The 22,678-nt window shown below is 30.7% G+C and overlaps 1 protein-coding gene across 7 annotated transcripts in view; it reads right to left on the bottom strand.

Annotated features, from left to right (window-relative positions):
- The window catches only part of LOC143193962 (cholesterol transporter ABCA5), a 77,082-nt gene that overhangs the window by 33,254 nt on the left and 21,150 nt on the right, over nt 1-22,678 (bottom strand). For 6 of the 7 annotated variants that reach the window (XM_076400443.1, XM_076400442.1, XM_076400444.1 and 3 more), the window contains exons 2-3: nt 17,074-17,297; nt 2,623-2,793 (exon numbers count right to left, since the gene is read on the bottom strand). In XM_076400443.1, the coding sequence (XP_076256558.1) occupies nt 2,623-2,793; nt 17,074-17,175 (273 nt within the window). In that variant the 5' untranslated portion in view covers nt 17,176-17,297. Of the gene's footprint in view, nt 1-2,622; nt 2,794-17,073; nt 17,298-21,483; nt 21,537-22,678 lie in introns of those variants that run through there. The other variant, XM_076400448.1, reaches the window with a different exon arrangement.

Raw genomic sequence — 22,678 nt, forward strand, 5'->3', positions numbered from 1 at the left:
ACAATATTTATTTATTATAAAGATGTTGGTTGAACCACCATTTGACTTTAAAATAGTTGCAATTCTTTGCAAAAATACTTCTTGCCCTCTTCTCTAAAACTTTCCATAACGTTTCAATAATGTTGAGGACCGACGATTATTCTTTCCAGTGAAGATATTTAATGATATTATTTTTGGCCTGTGTGTATGGGCACATTATTATCTTGGAATATGGCAAAATTTGGCAGCAATATAGTAGCCATAGTAAGGAATTTATCATTAAGGATATCGAGATATTCAGTTAGAGTAATACTCCCATCCGAATCATAACGGAATCTCCTCCATTTTTGACTGTACGAGGCCACCAGTCCAGAGCATAGGATTTCTTTCAGATTCTCCATACATAAGCCTGGCCATTTTTAGGAAACAATCGAACCATAGCACATTTCAACTCATCAAGTGTCCTGATTTCATACTTGCACCACTTCTTTCGCAGCTTAACGTTAGATTCCATTGTAAAGGATTTCGCAATCAGAGTCTTTCCATAAATGTTAGCTTGTTAGAGCTCCCGCCGCTCTATTTTTGTCGAAATAGTATTACTCAAGTGAGTTTTGAGATCTGCTGTCAATTTTGCCGCGATAGTTTTAGGTTGTCAGGTCACAGTCGTATTATATCCACTTAAATACAACCCGCAAGGCTTGGAATGTAAACTAAATAATACATATCGGTCGCATGCTATATTTATTTACACAGAAGCATATTTTATGTTGTATGATGTTCATATTATTTTGTCTATTCCCTGTATTTGAGATATATTTAAATATCAAGAATTAAAAACTTAAACCAAATAAGCGTCCTAAAACTTTATCACTTTATATAAACAAAAACGTCAAACAGTAAGTTCTCACTAACCGGCAAAAAGCGACATATGTTATTCTTAAATACAAAATACTATTCCACTGGCCGTTTTGACCAGACATTGTTTCTATTATCTCTTCCTTCGTTCAATGCTATATAATGTAGCTAAATAACAGCTTCATTATGACGATACTCAAAGATAAGGCTATGGTGTACAAAAGTCCTATGGGATTTTTCCAAGGTGAAATTGAATTGTGACTAAAAAGATAAAAAAAAGCATCACCAATCGTTTTAAAAATAAAACATGTTTAATATTCGTTCAGACAACCTAACTAATTGGCCCTCCTCACCCACAAAAAACTTAATTTTGATCCCTGCTCTCAAATATCAAAAGTTCAACCCTATTAGAAACCATCTCTGAAAAAAATTTTGAGCGAGTTTTAATTTTAAGTTAATATTTTTTATGAAATAGCTATAAACTTTTTTCTTTCGTTTTAATAGTAAATGTCCAGTTCAGTTATAAGTAAAAGTAAATAGCTATGAAGTTTAGATTTTAACAAGAAAATGTTCCCTGAAATAATTCTTTGAACTTTATTTGCATTTCATATGGTTTCAAAACATAAAATCAATATCTGGAAACCTAAACAAATAACTAATAATGTAAAACAATGTTTTTACTTGATGAATAATAATATATGTTTTCCAAAATATCAAAGAAATACAGAACACTAAAATGTTCGAACCTCAATGCTAGATACGTGTACGATTCTTGATAAATATTATATATAAAGATCAATACGTACTAATTTTCACTATGTTACGAAAACTTACGAATCGCGGGTTTGACAATATAATACACGAAATATCTTGTCAATGATTAAAATTATCTGAAATTATAAAATTAAAGACAATTAATAAAAATTCAATATACAGATTTATGCATCAATTCATACATTATATGGCAAATAAATGTTTAAATTTTTTGACAATTTATTGTCACAATACTAATTAATTCGGCATTTTTCTATGTGTTTTTTGTAATTCCATTATTAGATTATGCGATTAACATCAGGATTATACATTAATTTTAAAAGATGCTTTACTGTATCATCACATCGAGTACATTTATATTTGTATATTTACAACAAAGTATAGAATTTTCAGTATATGCTATTTCATCAAAGTGTGAACAAAATTTGTTTTCAATGCGTTAGAAATATCTAAATTTTTACCGAATAAATCGCATTTGCGGGAAGCTTTTAATTCAATTTGAAAAAAGAGGCGGCTGAAGATGATCGAATGCTGTATCAAGCTTATGAGAATTATACTCCATCGATTTCAACATACAAATACTAGTTTCGTTCGCTAGCAGCTTCAAGATGTGGATAGCCTCAAAAGATACATTCATTTCATATCATATGGTTGAAATTGGGTTAAAATATTATTGAACCGCATTCAATACAACGACTGTTACATGTTGATATTATATTTTTGTTAGTTATGTTTTTGTCAGAATGACATTGTAACATTTGTGCTAAGTTGTTATAACCAAAAAATGTTTAAAAGATAAAAAAAACCTGGTTCACTTACCGGGTTCAGTTCTTAATCTAAATCAATTTTCAATCCACATAAACGTAGAGCCAAAATTTTATCAAAATTAAAGGGGTTTAATGAAATATATACGTTCAGTATTGATTATGTTAGGAAACATTAAAATACTACATTACAAGTAATTAAATAATAGTGCATTATATAATTATCTATTTGAAAAAAATATATTATTACCTGAACTTCTGTTGAATTAGGTACTACAGCAACGGTATGGCTAAAATTCCGAAAATTAGCTAGTAGCTCGGCTTCACCTCGTGGTATGTTCATTTCGGGAAAGTTCGGATTCGGCATGGCTATTTTGATCAAAAATAACACACCCAACGTATAAATCGGCAAAAGCACTTCCTGAAACATAAATCAGAAACATTATTCGTTAAAGAACCAGCCGGGCCCTTTATTAATAAAATATAGTTAATGCTTTCATTACGAAGTCCGATCCTGTTAGTGACAGCACCTTACGAAATATTCATGAAAATTTATATCCACCATAGTAATTATTCAAGTAATAATTCAAGTTAAAGTCTAATCGTAAATTATTTAATGGTCTGAAATATTTATAACAATAACTCGGTGTTACTATTTTCAAATGCGTGATTTTATTTAGCTTTTTATATTCTCGAAACGTGCATTAATACTGTCAAAAATAATATATAAATTCAGTATTATAGGGCATATAATTCCACATTTAAATATAAGAACTAAGGCATATTCGAAGATCATAAGATATAAATAGATTTACTAACAAATGCAATAATATATTCTATAAATATATAAATATATATATATATATATATATATATATATATATATATATATATAAATACATAAATATATATATATATATATATATTTATATATATATATATATATAGAAATTTGACACGGTTAAAGCCTATACCGAGGAAGAATATTTAGGCCTCACATATTCGTGTAATATGCGCTACAAATAAATAAATTTCAATAAAACAAATTACTCCCAAATCAACGAAACAGGAATAACTGTCAGATTGGTGACACAAAATATATAAACAAATAGTTTTGGCTCCGACCGACACGCTGCCAGCTCCAACTCCTATCCAACTAATTATCCTAATTCATTTCAGTTTTAATTAGTAAATAAATTTCTTAACAAAGCGCTAACCGAATATTGCAGCTAATAGATGTGTTAATTTGTTCATCAAGAGTTAAAATGAATGTTAACAATATTTGCAATTATAACATAGCTTCAGAGAAGTGTAGTTCCGCAATTGTTGGTGAGTTGTTTCACGTGAGACAAAGTATAAAGCAGTTAAATGAAAGCCATAGAAGGCAAATTAAAGATAAGCTATCTGCAAGCTTTATTTATTTAGTTATTGAAAGTTTATTATTTCAACATTATTATATTATTTAGCGACTGACAATAATATATATAAAGCAATACTATTTATTTTATCACTTTATCACAACAATAAAAATTATTATAAGAATAGCTAAACCTAAATTATGAATACAACAAAAGGAACATAATTAGTTGATTGATTAAAGCACAATCTAACTAAATAATTAAAGTACAAAATGAAGAGAAAAACAAGAATAAACAACTAAAGTTAAAATACAAATATAAATATAAATAAAATATAAAAGCCACATGAAACATAGAATGTTAAAAAATTAGAAAAAAAATATAAGTAAAAATGTAGAATATAATAGAAATACAACAGTAGGTTTTTAACAGATACAATAAATACATTCTTTGGGTAAACTACTTTCTTATTCTTATCTACTACAACTTATTGATCTAGAGATTGAAGACTTATTGTACAGATAAATAGTAGGTCTCGAAAAGGAAGTATATGAGACTTAGTGCTGACATCAACATAGATAAATCTATGAGAAATTTGGTACTAGTCACTGTAGGTCTACAACTAATCTTAAAAGTATTGCATTTTATAGGTATAATTTATATTACGGTGGAATCTGTCCATATTATATTCAGTAGTAGCGTTTCTATAGTCCATCAAACCATGGTTTGATTTAATTGGGATTAAGCGAGGAGATTTGCTGAGAAGATGGTATACACATATTAACGAATGTGAACTATATTCACAATGGGGTGCACTCTCTATAGTCTATCCAAAGTTGCTGTGAACAAACGTCATCAATATGTTTTATTTATTGCCTGCTTCATTTTTTAAATTCGTTTTAGAATCAGACAATATTTTCCTTCTCATTTTATCATAGTTAAAAAGACACTTAATGCTGTTTGATAAGTTCGAGTATATAACCGAACCAGCCTGTTAACGTCGTCCGTTTGTCAAACGTTTACGAAATTCTTCAAAGCAATTTTGATAAATTTCAAATACTTCGCACAGTAACGAGATAATTGCCATAAAATTCCTTAGAGAGGTAAGCATATTTACTGTTAAATATTAATTCGTCACAGTCTTTATTGAAAATATATTTTGGCGTGTTGCAACTGCACTGAATGGACACGGTCACTGAAATATCTCAAAAAATGAAAAACTTTATCTTGGATTTACCGAAAAGAAACCGTCATCATACGAAGTACGTGAATAATCATGATCAGCTTGATGTTAGCACTATTAGAGAACAAATATATGAAATATATAAAATCAGTGAGTAGTTTTTATTTCAATATAAACATGATGTAATACAATTATTTCAGAGGAAACTGTTTGTCTGAAAAGTATCGAAGAGAAATGAAGGTAGACTTATCATTTCAATTTATGTATTTAGACGAGATATTAATATTTCAGAATGGGATCATGGCAAGATGATCATAAAAATAGTGTTGTGGCAACAAAAGTGGATAGAAAAAGGTAATAATAATATAGAATAACAATTAATTAGGTTTTATTAGTCATAACATTTATTAATAATTCATTACAGATATATTGTGCTTCATACTAGAAAAAGGAATGGTTAGTAGCGCCTTCGGTTTGGTTTCCCTCGATCAGACACATTAAAAAAAATTTGAGAAATGATGGAATTTCTAAACAAACATTGTGTAGATTGGAAACAAACAGCTTAGTCATTAACTTGAGTGCAATTTTTTGAATATGGGATGATGATGAATGATGAATTAGGAAATCGTATTCTAGAGTGCGAAAGATTTATGTTCATTCGATATGTGTGTAATTGTTCAGAATATAGATGAGTATTTGATTAAAATGTTGAGGAAAGAAAAAATACAAACTGTTTTTCAGGTGTGGCAAATACATTAGAATGAATTCAGTTCTACACAGGTAGTAGCAGAACAAATAAAAAATACAGTGATATGACTCGACAAGGAAACATAAAATTAATTATTAGTAAAATACATTACTTGGATATGCAATTGTTAGGTAGATTAGACCTCCAGAGGGAGAGCTGGGGACTAGAAATAGAAAAAAATGGGCCTAGAATAATTCTACCACATGGGAGGTGTGGAAAAGAGTTCAATGTAAATATGATAAAACAATTTTAACCTATAAATTATAGTGGTTGTATAATTAAGTGAATTTTAAATGATTCGATAATATATGCATTATATGTACTATAATGTTAAAATAAACTATATATACTTGATAACATTTTTGTTTCATTATTTTATTTAAACTAGAACTTTGTTATATATCAAAGCCAAACTGAACTAAAACTCAGAGTTGATGCGGCAACATTGCGACGTTTTGATTTATGTTCACACCATTTTTGGATAGATTATGTGTTCATTAGATGACCGTGAGTTAAATGACAATAATTAACTCATGGTGTGAGTAGGTTAGTAAAGAAAACTGGCTTAATCTGAGAGATTTTTGTCAGTGAGGTTTGACTAGAAGCATTGCACAATGTCATTAATATATTTATTAAAATTGGAAGTGAGATATGCGTGATTGAGCAATGTATAAAATGCTGGGTTACCATATATTCGCACGTGAGAAAGAATCCATGCCAAGGAGACTTTGAAGTATAAGAAGGAAAGTGAATATGTGATAGAGATTGAGAGACTTGAACTCTCAATTCAATAAGTCGCCACATCTTTCTGTAAAATAAATTAACTGTAAAGAAAAATAGACCAGCTTTTATACCCTACACATTTTGTAAATTATATACACATATTTCCATTCAGTTAAATAATAAAAAACACTAGCGATATGGACCATGAATTGTCAAACGCGTTAGCTCGACCTTTTTCCAACTGTGAATAAAAAGCATGTAGCCGCTCGTTGGTTTTCAATGGGAAACGATACACAAAAACAAACGGAACGTTCCATTGAAAAGGCTTTCTTGTGTTTGCTTTTTGCACCATTCGGTTTAAATAAAGAAACGGCTTTGCAGGAAAATACCTCCTTAATGCCCAGCCATGTTTTTGTCCGCTAAATTTTTAAAAGGGAACGACAGAATAATCCCAACCACGGTCGAATCAATGGGGAAGTGATGTTATGGTGGTTTAACAACGAAAATCTAGATTGTATCTTGAGAAACGATAAGTTTGATGACAGTGAAAAAGATAAACAGTCCATACATAAATCAAAAGATAATTAAATTAAGTTTTCAAAAAAATTACAGTCATGTTTTTATAGCAGCTCATAAATCAACGAAATTAATGAAATTGCTTTGTACATTTCACGATAGGCCTATGATTTTAATGGCCAAGTTCAACGGCCTTCCAGGCCTCTTTAGGAACAAAAATTAACTTGATTTTCTGACGAGTTGTCATGGAAGATGAAAAAGGGAGAGGCGGACAAAAATTTATATAATTTTTATACCGTTATTATTTCGTTCATTTATTTTTTTTAATTACCTTACAATTTCCTAATGAAATATCCGAATATTTTTTTCTTCGATATATTCTTGCAAAACAGCAAACGATAACAATATTTAAATAATAATAAAAAAAAAGCATTTTGAATTAAATTTGAGGGACATTTCATATCTATTAGCGGCATATAACTTTTGGCTTCATCCAAAGATCAGTTTTTTTCAATAAATTTGAAGCTGATTCATTATTTAGTAGGATATATCTAGTGCTATAAATGCAATTAATGTGCTTAAACCAATTATTAAAATAAGGTCATTATAAACACATAAATAGGGCCATATTATTTTGTAACTTGAAAACAGTCTGCCTGGTGTTCTCTATGTGCAAATATCTTCTCTAATCATCAAATTTTCCATACATAGGTATACACATACAGAATATATTTCATTTTTAACGTAGAATGTAAAGGGTATTAGAAAAAAAATTATAAAAGGTTCTCCTCAATTAAAATAATGTTCTTCCAAGTTCATATGTTAGATAAAATTAGTTCAGATATCTGTTGATCATAATTTTAATACGATCAGGCGTATTAAAATGATGTATTATTAGTTTGTTGATAATTGAAAATGAATGGAAACTAGATTTAATTAAGTGGCATTTAAAAAAGGTCAGTGAGTTCTTAAGATAGTTATATTAATATGATTATACAGAGACATTTATTATTTTAGTTATAACATATTATCTTTAAAGTATACCCTTTACTCTGTTATGATTGAAACATGATTAACTTATTAAATTGTGGTCGAATTTCGTCCATAGGGCCCTTTTCGTCTCTTCAGCGTTCCAGTAAGTAGACTTCCAGTAAGTTGTGGTACATTTAAATATACATTGACTGATTTGGTGTTTTTTGCAAGCTATTTAATTTCTTCTCTGACCATTAGTCAACTTAATTCTTTGTGGGTGTCTTCATTTCTAATATACCATAGAGCGTTAACAATACTGCGTAGAAATTTATTTAGATAAGTTTGCATTATATTGATATTATACTTTTTTATCCATATTCCGACACCATAGCATATCGTAGATCCGCAATGGCTTCAACATTTATTATCAAAATAATAAAATACATTCACACATTATTTTATCGATATAATTTAATAAAATTATTTTAGAGAAAATTGTCTCTCTGGAAAGTATACATAAAAGAGTTAGGGGCATGCAGCTTTTTGAGGAATGTAAGACATCCTTTCATACACTCTTAGAGGGCATAGGGTTTAAATAAAGATAACTCTCGGAGAGGTTTAATGGAACTTCCAGACATTACCTAAAAAAGAATTCAATTTTTAAAGGCATAAAATAACGCCAAGGAAGATAAACTATTTGAATTTGTGTATCTTGATGAGACTTGAATATTTCAAAATGGTTCATTGTGGTACTCTTGGCAAAACAGTAACAAAAAAGTGTAAAGATAATAAAAATTGATGAAAAAAGTTACAATAGCATTCGATTAGGTTTTGTTAGTCATTATATTTATTAATAATTAATTGCAGATATATTGGTGGTCGAGAAGGATATTTCGCCAAAAAATGTTTGGATATGTGGAAGGAAGCATTGTCAACCATAATACCTTCGGTTTGGATGAACTCGATAAGACATACAGAGGAAGTAATTGATAAATGATGGAATGATGAAGATGTTTTAGACAGATTAGAAATTAATAGTTTAGTGATTGAATTGAACAGTGAGTTGGAAAGTGAAAGTGACTGAAGGAAACTTTCAGGATATGTGATAATGCTGTGCAATGCTGGAAATTCCTGAGACAGAGTCATGAGAGTGGAAACAACTAAAGGTATGCACATAATTAATTGAATATAACTGTAGAAAATGGTATTGTAGGGCGTGAAAGATTTGTGTGCACAGATATGATTGTAATTGTTCAAAATTAAACATGAGCATTAGGTTAGAATGTATGAGGAGAGAATGAATATTAGCTGTATTGTAGATATGGTAAATGCATATCTCAGAATTCAGTGATTAATTTTATCAAGAATGGTGTGCATAGATAGTAGCAGAAGAAATAAAAATACAGTGATACCAAGATGACTTGCCAAGTAAACACACCATCGAAGGAAACAAGCTCTAAACATAAAAAGGTAAATATGCTCTCTAATGAAAGTAAAATATGTTTCTACTAAAATATATGTTTCTTCTAAATGTTTCTTCTAATGTTTCTTCTATATGTTTCTTCTAAAATATGTAAGTTATACAATTGTTAATTAGGTGGATTAGGCGTCCAACACTAACTCTACCTCATGGATGGTGTAGAAAAGAGGACAATGTAAACAAAACAAATCTAACCTACAAACTATTATACCTGTATTCTTAATTGCAGTTTTAAATCCTTCGATAATATAAGTATTAGATGTACTATAATGTTAAAATAAATTATATTTGATAACATTTATATTTGTTCAATTATTTTAATTAGATTAGAATTTTCTTGTATGTCAATCCATGCCAAACTGAACTAAAACTCAGAGTTGATGTGGCAGTATTGTAATGTTTCGACGTCGCAAATATACACGACGCGTTATTAAAAAAACTATATTAAAAATAGACTATAAGTATACTTAACACTGGGATAGAGCTCAGTATATTTTCAATTTCCGAATCTCAAATATCTGGATATTTCACAATACAATGTCCAAATTGAAAGAAAATTACCCCAATTTTTTCTTATATTCGCCTCGCAATAAATTTCCTTTCTTGCAAGTAATCCAACGGCCGAACAAAGACTCACTGATTTGTTTCCATTTAAAATATTCATTCCGACTGGAAATGTATCTTTGCCGGTCTTTTATTGTTTTTACTGTTTGGCGGGATAACGATGACAGATACTTTCCGAAAATAGAAGTTTATTTCGCTGAAAGCCAGTTTCGCTAAAGACCGTATTAAGGCCGTATTTATAAATTGCTTCCTTTCACGCCACTGAGTTTCTGTTAATGATTTTCGTCTTCGGTGAGCTTGTTAATTCGCCTAATTGAATTAACGGACCAAAACAATTGAGGATGATAAATGATCCAAGTTATTTTCGCATTATTATTTGTCAATAGTAATTTATCATCTGTTTTTTCAACTTTTTTAATCAGTAACGAGGTGCTTGAAATATTACGCCCATCCGTTATCAAGAGCTTCATGCGTATGTCTTACGTACAAAAATACATATGAAGCTTTATTACGGGTAGGCTTGCCTAATCTAAGATTTGTTTTGTCGTTTAAAAACGAGAAAATGATTAAATTTAAGTAACCCAGAGATAAGAGATGTATTATAACCAAATATGCTGAAAATATTTTATAAATATATGAATAATGAATACAAAACGGATAAAATCATAAGAAAATAAAATTATATGACATATCTCGAGATATACCGAGATATTAAATAGAGCACTTAGTTGATTGAGCGGTAGAAGTAAATCTACCAAGGGCAACATTCAAAAGCAGATGAAACCTTTGCAAGTAACACGATGAGCATATCGAATAATGGAGTGAGTTCTTCATGCAGCTCTACAATCATAACCTACCTCAGAGTCTAGCAATTCTACCAGCCAGTGACAAAAACTTTAAACTGCTTAACGTGCTACTCACAAAGTGGCGATCGGAAAGAGTTTCAGTGAGCACGAAATAAAGAGATAATTGTTCTCCTACTAAAATAAGATAGTGAACGTTGCAAAAACTATCGATCTATTAATTCTCCTAAGGAAATATGTTTATGACGATCATGAGAATACGATGAGATAAGCCGATTATAACAGGCGATATTGGGATGCAATCGGGATTGTGACAGTTGTTTATGAATAATCATATATTCGTAGACGTGGAGATCATGCAATTAAAATTTTTATTGATTGCTGATCTGCTTTCGACTACGGACTTAAGACTGCATCATAAACTCTAACAAAATTTGGATTTTATTTTGATACCATATGTATAGAGAACGCTCACACATTGCAACTACCTCGAAAAAAGCATTTTCGAGAAAAGCTTATTTAAAATTTCGTTTTTAGATACCACGATTTAATAAAACAGTAAAACATGAAAAATATCGACTCTTCAAATTTCTAAACTAGTATTACCCCTTAATCTAAAGCAATGTAGAATGTTCTACATAAAATTTTTGTTTTCTAGCCTGTAAATGATTAACATTATGTGTTTTATCTAAATTGCCTTAACTCCCTGTTTCATCGAGTGTATTGACGGCTGAACCATTTGCCATATATAGAGCTCTGACCTCAGTACAAGATGTACAAGACAAACGATTAGTTATCGCCTCCGATTCAATGAGCTCCTTAAAGTGCCTCCAACCATATCTACTTCTACACCCGATAGGAATTCTTATCCGTGAACTAATATCTAAATCAGAAAGGAGCGGCAAAACTATCACGTTTATGTGGCTCTCTTCTCACTCTGAGATCATTAAAAATGAAAGAGCGGATTACTTAGCCAAGAAGAGGGAGGGATCACTAGGTCTCAGAATTGGTCACTGCAAATTGACCCATGAGTTTCTCATTAAAGGAAGAAGTCCACCACTGTGCGTCGAATGCGGTTCCTCACTGTCAACCAAACGCATACTAATCGAATGCCGAAGATACAACTCGCAAAGGCGGTTGGTCAACCTGGGAGAGACGATAAACCAGTGCCTTAGGCTGGAGAGCCTGGACAAGCTGATTAATTTTCTAACCGTAACAGGACTATTACTAGAAATATAATAGTGTGCATCTATGTAATATCATGCATGTTCGTTGAATTTTTTTAATCCTGTTTCCTTATCACTGTCATAGGTTATGCGACCATTATACTGTAGCATTCATATATCCATGTATCTATATGCTTTAAACATGTTTTACTTGTCATCTTACAACATACTTGTAATAACATTATATACCTAGACTCATTGTATATACGAGACTATATTGTATATCTGTAAACAGATCCTAAATAGTCCTGGAGGCTAATGGGTGTATAATATACAAATAAATAAATAAATTTCCTTAAACAAAATAAAAATAAACAAATCGCTTCAGATTAAACTACTTTAAATAACAACATTTAACCGCAACTCAAAAATAGATAAAATATTTATATGAAGTCAATGAAAAATACATGTATATACTTTCGAACATGATCTATATATACATAATTATTCGTAATTAAACCTTTCTCATAATTTCAAAGCAATAACTACAAGTACTGAAGCTTTAGAATTGAATATCAGATCATATTTCAAATAGTATACCAGCAATGCCGCTCTAGGCTCAACTGGTTAAAATAACAATTTTTGTTTTATTTATTCCGCATATCTTCCTTCTTTTTGGTAATATTTAAGACACATTATCGCAAATTTGGTCTATTTTCATATATCCATATGTATGTATATGGATTTTAGACAACCTCTTGTATTTTTAGTAGCTGGACCTACGCTTATCGTGGCTTCCGAACCCTGGTTCTCGGTATTGAACCTACCAACTGGCAAGTGACCAACTTGGAGATCATCCCAGAAGACATCCTATCTTACCTAGCCTGGTTACCATTTTCCTTGTCGTATTTTACACTCCTGACCTAGAACAACCACAAATGTTAAACAATCACAAACATACATTTACGACCATGCCCAAGCAGAATTTGAACCCGCGACTACGCAAGAGTAGGAGGACCGCCCTATCGCCTCTGTTTTGGATTTACCACTGCCCTACCAAACCAGTTATTAACAGTATTCTTTTGATAATAACAACAAAAGAGTCAACGATCGAAAGCTTTCATAAAACTAAAGAAAAAAAAAGTTTTATGTGGAACTATTTATCAATACCAACAAAAAAACGAAATGATAACATATATACCATTTAAACAAAATTTGAGTTAATTAAATAAGTTTTACAATATCAAAAATTACACCATTCCCACCATTCATTAATTATTACCAAATCAGAGGTTTCACAAGGGTCAAAAAGTATCCTTAAGTGACCCAAAAGGATTTAAGCGGCTCAAGCTTCGCTTATTCTTGTCGATAGTCCTTTCACCGTTCCGGAAATGTATCCCCTTCTCAAAATTGCCAGCTGTTCATAATTTATTTAGTTGAACCAATGTTCTGTCCCAACTGTCCACCTCAATAAGCAAATAAAAGTTTGTTAAAAGTATTTCTAAACATACTGAATTACTTTATATATGATATAATGAAATATACATATACAAAAGCTAAAATCAATATAAAAACATATGCAATTTATTTTATTAGCATAACAGTAATTTAAAAATTAAATAAAAATCACAAATGATATTTAAATAGATGCTATAAATACAATAATATATACAAAAAATTAATAAACTTACATATATTTTAAAGTTTCTGTTATTAAAATCACTTATTATGAAATTGTTTCTTGAAATAAATTCTCAGAAGTTATCAATTTTCGTAATGATGTGTTAATTTGAATACATAATAATTACATAGTTTATCTTTCATACTTATTACAAAATGTGATAAAATTTCTTAGATCCAGAGACTCTTGCGCCTGTTGCTAGTTATAGTAGAAAACAATTTTTTATCAGAAACAATCAAGAGCAACAATATTCAATTAATTTTAATCCCACAGGAATATCATTATAATAATACTTGAATGTTGTACAGGAGTTAAAACATATTTTTATTATTTTATCGAGATCTTATTAAAACTGCAAATTCCCTAACTGACCATTTCTCAGTTATTTGACAAGGGTCAGAACTTGATAAAGGTCGAAATTTACAGAAGGCACAGATGGACTGAATATATTAAAACTGAACTTGCCACTCAAACCGTCAGAGCACGTATATAATTGTACATAATTGAACCAAAAACGTGCGTACTCAAATCGAAATAAAATTAAATATAAAATTGGATATCCTACAAAACAATTGTCTTTATCGTCAATAAATCAACACTGTTACAATACCAGAACAATATAAAAATGAAATTATTAGGAAGTTGTAGCATACTCAATCATCAGCGACTAACAGAGTGTAACAAAAATGGCATTAGCGATTGACATTGAAGGTCAGCTCGATATATTTATTAATAATTCATGGCTAATGATCGATTTCCCCTAATTGAATTGAACTGCGTCAAGGAAATCGAGAAAAGTAAACGTTTATGTCTATTTTTGGATAATACTGATATCATCTTTTTTTGTTTAATGTTGTGAAAAATATAATATACAATATAAATATGACGGACGCTATTTATCTTTTGCGCTGTAGTAATATGAAGTGTTGTTAAGGGCCATAATAACAATCTTCTTCGTAAGCTTTTATCCCTTAATCGTGATATTTGATAGTGAAATATCACAAATATCACGAAGAAGAATATTCTGAAAAATAATGAAATAATGTCTAGTGAGAAATTAATACTTATATATTCATAAAGCTGAAAATAAAATTAATTATTGTATGATCAATTAAAAAACTTCTTATTTGCTAATCTAATGAAGATATTTACTTAATGAAATAATTGCATATGTATAACACTGGTTTATGTATTAGTATGAGATTTTTATGTTTAATTAAAAGATATGTTTTACACATTAAAACAATCAATATTACTTTGGAAAATAATATACATTTTCTAACATAACAGCCCCATATATACAAGTATACATACAAGCTCTGTGTGAATGCTCTATGAGTTTTCTACAGAATGTTAATACCAACTAATCCAAGAGCAGGTAATGTAACCATCAACAACATAATAGTCAACTAATGGAAGCCTCTATCAATGTCACATATTTTTGTGTATACTTTTATTTAAATTTTGAGTAATTGTGATTTCCAAGACACTTTTACTTTACATCGTCAATTGAGAGATACCTACAAATGAAAGTACCTCTACAAACCATCTATAAATTTTAGCAACATATTAATGCTGGCTAAAATGAAACTAGTTTTTAGTACTATTCTAAAACGACATTTAAAACTATTTCGGCTGGAGTTCCACAAGGTAGCGTCTTAGGACCTCTCCTGTATCTGCTCTACACTGCTGACATTCCAACAACAAAAGAAACACTACTTGGAACCTTTGCTGATGACACAATTATTATAGCAAAAGAATATCTCTGCCTAGGGCAATAGAAAAAGTGCAAGTGGATCAAAAAAATCTACAAATGGACGAATGATTGGAAAATTCGACTTAATAGCTCCAAATCTGTCCACGTAAATTTTGTATTGGGGCGAAATAATAAAAACTTAATTATATCACTCAATGGATGCCCGATTCCTCAAGCAGAATCAGTTAAATGCCTTGGAATACATCTTGACGGTAGATTAAATTGGAAGCATCACGTTAGACAAAAATCAAAACACATTAGAACCAAAATAAAGCAACTATACTGATTAGTCGGAAGCTACTCTCAACTTGATCTAATATCAAAGAGGTTGATCTATAATACAATTATAAAGCCAATTTGGACCTATGGGGTGCAAATATGGGGTTGCACTAAAAATTCAAATCAACTGATCATACATCGCTGTCAAAACAAGGTTCTTCGATTGATTACCAATGCCTATCGCTATGTAACCAATGAAGAACTGCACGATGACCTGGAAATCAAATGGATTTGCGAAGTTATCCAAGATTTCGCCTTGAAACACGAACGTGGAAGCAATACAACTGCTGGACAGCGCGCAGGATGTCAGGAGATTGAAGCGAACAAAACCATACGAACTTATATAGAGTGTATACATTTAGTGTAAACTATAGCTATAAGTTAATAATTAATAAAAAATTATAATTTTATAATAGGGAAATACATACTGATGTATTTTCTCGCACTCGTCTTACTTGTTAATTATTCCAAATACATCGGAATAGTAGTAATAAATTAATTGTAAATTAAGATTGTACTAAACGTATCTAATAAAGATTTTATAAAAAAACTATTCTAAAAAGCTATAATGAAGGATAACGAAATATAATGGCTATAAAAGCCGAAAATGTCTGACTATCGAAAATTAAACTGATACGTCAAAGCTTAAAATCAATCAACGTTCAGAATAATGTCATTATAAGAAGTCAGAAATCCGATCAAGTAGTTTTTTAACACGGAAACGTTGCGTATAAACTATAAATAATCGTCATATTCACCAGACATTTCTCCTGCCGACTATCACTTGTTTCGGTCGACTTATGGCCTGTCCGAATTTTTAACACCTAATCAGTACACCCTAATTTGTTTTTTATTGTTCACACGTTGCATTATTACTTATATATTGTAGTTAACTTAAAATTATACAATTTAAATTTTAATAAAAAATGAAATTTTAATTCAGATTTTTCATGATTTCATATTTTCAATAATATTCTATAATCCTGCTTTATATATCGATTATATTATCAGTATTTGACAACATTTTACATCGTACTTCCGTCTTATAATAAATCTAAATTCAATGAATTATTTATCGAACTTATTACTGATGAAATAATTACTATGGGAATAACACCAATATATTATATCGCCTTTCCAATAAAACAACCAGTGCACGTCACGAAAGTTTATGACATCAGCACGTCGAAATGTTAACGCATTAACTTAGAATTAACACTAATTATTATCATTAATATTTTGAAGAATTTTGTAAACATTCAACAACAGTGTCAACCAATACCAACACTAATCAAATTTAACAGACTGATTCTATTACATGTTCCGATGCATCAGACAACATTCTGTATCTTTTTAACTAGGATAAAATAGATGTTTTATTAGAAGGACTATATGCGCTTCAGTCAAACACGTATATATCATGCGTATATCAATGAACATACCAATTAATGTAAAAATAACTAAATACTCACCGCCAAAGTTCTTCGTTTGTCTCTCTTTTTCAGCAACAAGTTCCGCTTCAACATGGCCCGCAATTGGGCCAAGTAGATCCTCCACCGTCGCTGTTCCCCCATTTTGAACTGACTCACTTAAGAACGGCGCTAGTATCGTCAATCCACGAAGCACAAGGAGATCACTTGCTTCGGTACTCGCTAAATGAGGAAGTGGTTGCTAGATAATCCTTTGTAAACCATTTCTGAAAATTAAAGAAATCTAAATTAACTGAAGATAAATCAACGGATCAAATGAAAACATAAAACTGATGAACGAAAACTTCATGTTGAATTTTCAAAACATTTCAAAATACATTTAATCTGCATTAGCTATAAATGTATGTTATATCATTGACAAGTCAAATTTATATTTTAGTATACTATTTTAATAACGAGTGGAAATTTCAATAAAAATAATTGATGTTTTAAATTTTAATATTACGTAACATATTATTTCGTTAGTTGTACATATCGGGATTCACTTTGGACAGCTTTGAAGGCTAAATATGTTCCATTAAAAACTATTAAACTTCTTCAGGCATCTTAAGATGGTCCCATTAGCTGAGTGTGAGTGCAAAATTATTGGTTAAATTAATTTGAGATCCAAAATTGATTCGCCAAGGAGATGTCGTCTCTCAACTACTTTTAAACATAGTTATAGATGCAGTTACAGACATGGGGTTCAATATGATGCTACAAACTCCTTGACTGATCTAATATTTAATTATGATAGCGCTATTAGCGCTGATATCAGCAAAAAATTCGAACAAAAGCCGGCAGACTCTAGAAACAAATCGATGAGACAACTGATGGTCCTGTGGTTACATTTCTGGAGGTTGCAAATCAACCCACAGTAAAATCAGGCCATCTTCTTCTACAAGCATTTTGAACTGAGCATATCACGCCTTGAAATCGAAAACGCTAAAATTTTATGGTCAGAAGAAGCCATCTATTTCGGTCTTCTCTTCGAGAGGAAATTCAGGTGGAATTCCCAGATTCAAAGGTCTCTCCAGAAAGGTCAAGGTATTATCAATCTGCTGTTCCCGCTCATCAACCGGGCCACCAAGGTTCCTCTTTCAATAAAATCTCTCCTGTACAAGATGCTGGTTCGACCAGTTGTTCTATACTTCAGGTCGATCCAGATTCGACAGGAATAATCTAATTCATAGAGAAACAGATGTCCCCTAAATTCAGGATTTTATATCCTAGTTCTACTCGGAGTTCTACTCCACTTTTTGTCTCTCGGATAATAGATGTATTACAGAACTGGCCGATATTTTAGGCCAATAAATCATCCGGCTCTTCGTGGCCTTATTCTATCACATCCGATACTGCGCCTTCATGCTCTTACTCCCAATCGTCTCGATCTTTCCCATCGAGGGATTAACTCAGCTACGTGCCTGTTAACGGTGTTACTTGTCACTAGTACCGTCCTTACCAACAGTAAGAAGTATCAGTTAGGGTCATGGGATCAGCAGATTGGGCGGAACAGCCTCCACATAACTAGTCCAACTTGCTCATTCTTGCTGGTCTCCGCAACCAAGTATCCATAACAGAATTCCCCTACCTAGTTGTAGGTCAAAGAAATATATATATTAGAGCTGATATAGATCTTATGGCTACTAGAATTCTTCATCATATAATTCACACTGCAGAGTCATATGGATTATCTCAATCGCCTGCTATTCAAAATCTCAACGGGATTCAGTTAGAGCAAGTGCACAAGTCCGGTACTTTTGACCAATAATACAGGCGAATAAAGTTGCAGGGGCTTTTACTTCTCTTAGATGGTGCATGTACGTAAACGTTTATCTTGTCAATCCTTCAGTATGTTAAACCCCCAGAATGTTACAGTCTGACATTTGTAACATTGAAGTCTTTCAAAAACGATGCTTAAAGCAAATTCCTATTCAAAGATCCTATTAAAAATCCATGGATCAAAATCATTGAAACCGATCTGAAAACAGGAAACTAACATTGTCCAAGGCCAGAAAACAGCTGCGGTCAATATGACAAATATGTCCAGAGAAGCCAACAGCAACATATTAGTATTGAAGTATACACTCCCCGAGCGATGACCATCGATAGGTCATGAAAATATTCAGGATGAGTTTGAATAAAGTGATTTTATACTGATAAAGTGATATTATATATATTTATTATGTTGCAAAACTAATAAAACATCAATTTCATGCCTATTTTTATATATAAATATGTTTTCGTTTCTGTTAATACTTGAAGAATATTATTTAATATCAATTATATTTTATATTTCATTTAATTTATTATACAGCTAATAAGTAACTTTATTCAACCGAAATTATCTTTTATAAAATTATTTTAGAAAATACAAAAGTCGTCATGCTAGTAATATGCTAATTAACTCAAAAATATTTTTTAAAAGCTTTAAAATTGACGGAAAAATGAATTATCAAAATTGATATGATGATGATTTCGTAATTCGCCCTGACAACCATTATAACGTTCAGTTGAAGATTTTTATGGCAGTGGTATGGTTAATCTGCCTGGAAATTCTGGAGAAGCACAATGTATTTTTTAAATCAATGGAATATTTTGTTGAATTGTTGAATGGTTCATTTCCACTTTAACATTCACGTTTCTAGTAACAACGTTAATTTGTGAAGATAATAGTACTTTTCTTTTTCTGATACCTTCCAGTCAAGCTTTTATGTGATGCAAAAAGTTAAATTCTAGTATGGTAAACGTTTAGCTATATCATAACGTCTTATTTTAATATAATATTTCAATCATCTATATTATTAATTTGACTTGGCTATCAACAACAGAATTCATTTAAAATTTTATAATTGCACAAATACAAACACTAAATATATAAACACTACTAATCTAAATATAGAATTACAAATTCCGACAAAGCCTCTGTAAGTTAAATACCAACAAAATAAGGAAACTACATTAACAAACAAAATACCGTAACGACAATACGAAATAGAAACGCACATTGGAAAAGGAAAATCAGCAGTAGTATATCAACGTTGGTGTTAATTTATAGATATTTGATATTTTTATACTTGACCTTTGTTATTTGACCCTTTTCTCTTTACTGGCGATGCTCGTCAACGATAAGACTAATTTTTTGGTAAAGGTCGAGGGCTTTTCCCCCCTGCTAAATGACGTGTCTTGAGTTGCACCGATATAGAGCCAACCTTGAATGTCTAATATACGCTTCGCTGATATTTTGAACCATTTTTTTCGTAATCAATATTTTAAACTTAGAGCATTAACAAGCTGTATAGGTCAGTAGAATATCCTATTTAGGTAAAGGCTAAGAAAAGTTGCAGATGTTTATTTGAATTTCAGTGTATTCGAAATAATATTTTTTACACGGTCTTACGCATTAAGCGCCCCTGGCCAGTAATCAACTTAGAGTACCATCCGAGAAGACGGCCGGTCTTACCCAGCCCGGTTACTGGCGTGACCGGGATGGTTATTCCTTATCGGATTTTCCACTGTTTCCTATAAAGACGTTTACAATTACAATCGCAATCATAAAGTATATCCATGCCCCAATAGGATACGAAGCCGCGACTATAGCAACAGTTGCAAGACGAAATTATTTGATTCACCTGTTAACAGTGTTATCTCTATTTATTTTACGTATCCTTTGTTATTTTCACTTACTTTCGTAATACCATGTAATTGATGTTTATTCATATTTATTACGGGATATTACATAACATAATGAAAATCCTTTTGTTTTACTCTTGAATTTGACAAAATGTCAGAAATTTATGAAGGTAATTAAGGTATAATATCTACTGAATATTTAATAACCTATTTTAGACATTATTTAAATTTGTGGCTATTAAATATAACTCATCAAAAACTACCGAAGCCAGTTTGATTTCGTGTGTTTTGATGCATTATTCTTATAACCGCTATCATTCGTTATTTAGTACCAATAACAGTATGATTTGAAAAAGTTGCGGCTAAACTGTTATCGCCATATACAAAGATATCAGTTATATACAAAGATATATTTATATGATAATCTGGACTTAATTTTATAAGTTGAGGTTTTTGGTTCATGTCGATTATTATAAACGAAATATTAAACAAAAAATAAAAACAAATATTTAAAATCATTTTCATTCAATTTTCTTATTAATTTTTTCCCATTTTCTAATATTTTTCTTAGAACTCTTAATCTTAGAATAAAATTCTTTGATTTGTTGTGTTTGATTCCAAATTAATGATATGAATTAATTATTTAATGTTATTTTGTCTGTCATCTTAATTGTTACATGTTATATTATACAAAACTGACTAAATCAGCGAATATCAAACTTCGAAAGGTTTAAGACAACATTTTGAAACAATGATTATTAAAAGGTTACTCAAATTTACCTAAATCCGCCATAAAATCCAAAGTAGAATAAAAACAGGTTGATCTGTATCTAAAAATGAAAAACAACGATTCAGTCTTGATTAATGAATGAATTTTATTATAAAATATTAATACAAATTAAATTTTTATTTTAAATAAGGGTATTAATTATTGTATCTTAATTAAAGTATTGCAACTTTGGACTTAATTGCATTGATATATTATTGACAGGCGAGGGTTTGTATATATCCAGATACCAATATCGTAATAATGTTAACTCATGGTGCAAATGTTATGCTGAAAGTAGGAAAACTTGTCAATACTGATCATTAAATTTACTGTGCTCACGGAGTTCACTTAGTTAGTGTGCGATTTGTTTTCTAAAAAATACCCAGGATTGAACCTTCTATCTTCATCTTTTGAGTAAGAGCCGCATCTAATTTCGAAAAATCTCTTCGTCTTTAGAAACAATATATTAAATGACCCATTTTTGAATAATTCTTAACAAATGAACTGCTCCAACAGGTCACGTGCTATTAATGGAAATAAATAGTTCATACGGTTTTGAGCCCTATGAACAAACACTGATTTGAGCAATCAGTTTAATTCTATATATGGCCCATGCGAATCTTTCGTAATATTTTGAAATTCACATTCAATATTTCAATTGATTTAACAGTTCGTTGTTGATTGCACTCGTGGCCACTAATCTAGCTAAATACATGGATTCAATTTATAACTGACTTTAACGGTTCAAGGAACTTAATCCATCATCGATGATAATATAGTATAAATATCTCTTGTTGGATTTAAATCAAGAAATCACGAATTAAAAAAAAATGCGCTGCTTTCTTTATTTAAGAATTTAAGTAAAGTTTATTAATAAAAAAAAATAGTATACTGCACTTCCTACGCTAATTTTATAAAACACTAAAATTAATTCCAGCAATAGTTTTCACAATATTTCTATTATACGCTTTAGTTTATTCAACGTTACTTTTCTGGAGTACTTCCAGGTTTTCCAACTAGAGCAATGACCGTTATTTTGCATGCAACCAAGAATTAAATGGTTTTGGAAGCATCAATCATATATACTTCGTAATTTCGTTCTCTCTTTCATTTTCATAATAATTCAGAAATGACTACAAATATATTTTTGTTTCAGTAGCAGTTTCACCGAAAATTCAGATGGAACCCAAGTATGAAGCTTCTTTT

This window comes from Rhynchophorus ferrugineus, unplaced genomic scaffold, assembly GCF_030347505.1.
Source record: "Rhynchophorus ferrugineus isolate W39M unplaced genomic scaffold, kcgeb_rfMv2 rfM3, whole genome shotgun sequence".
Taxonomy (NCBI): domain Eukaryota; kingdom Metazoa; phylum Arthropoda; class Insecta; order Coleoptera; family Curculionidae; genus Rhynchophorus; species Rhynchophorus ferrugineus.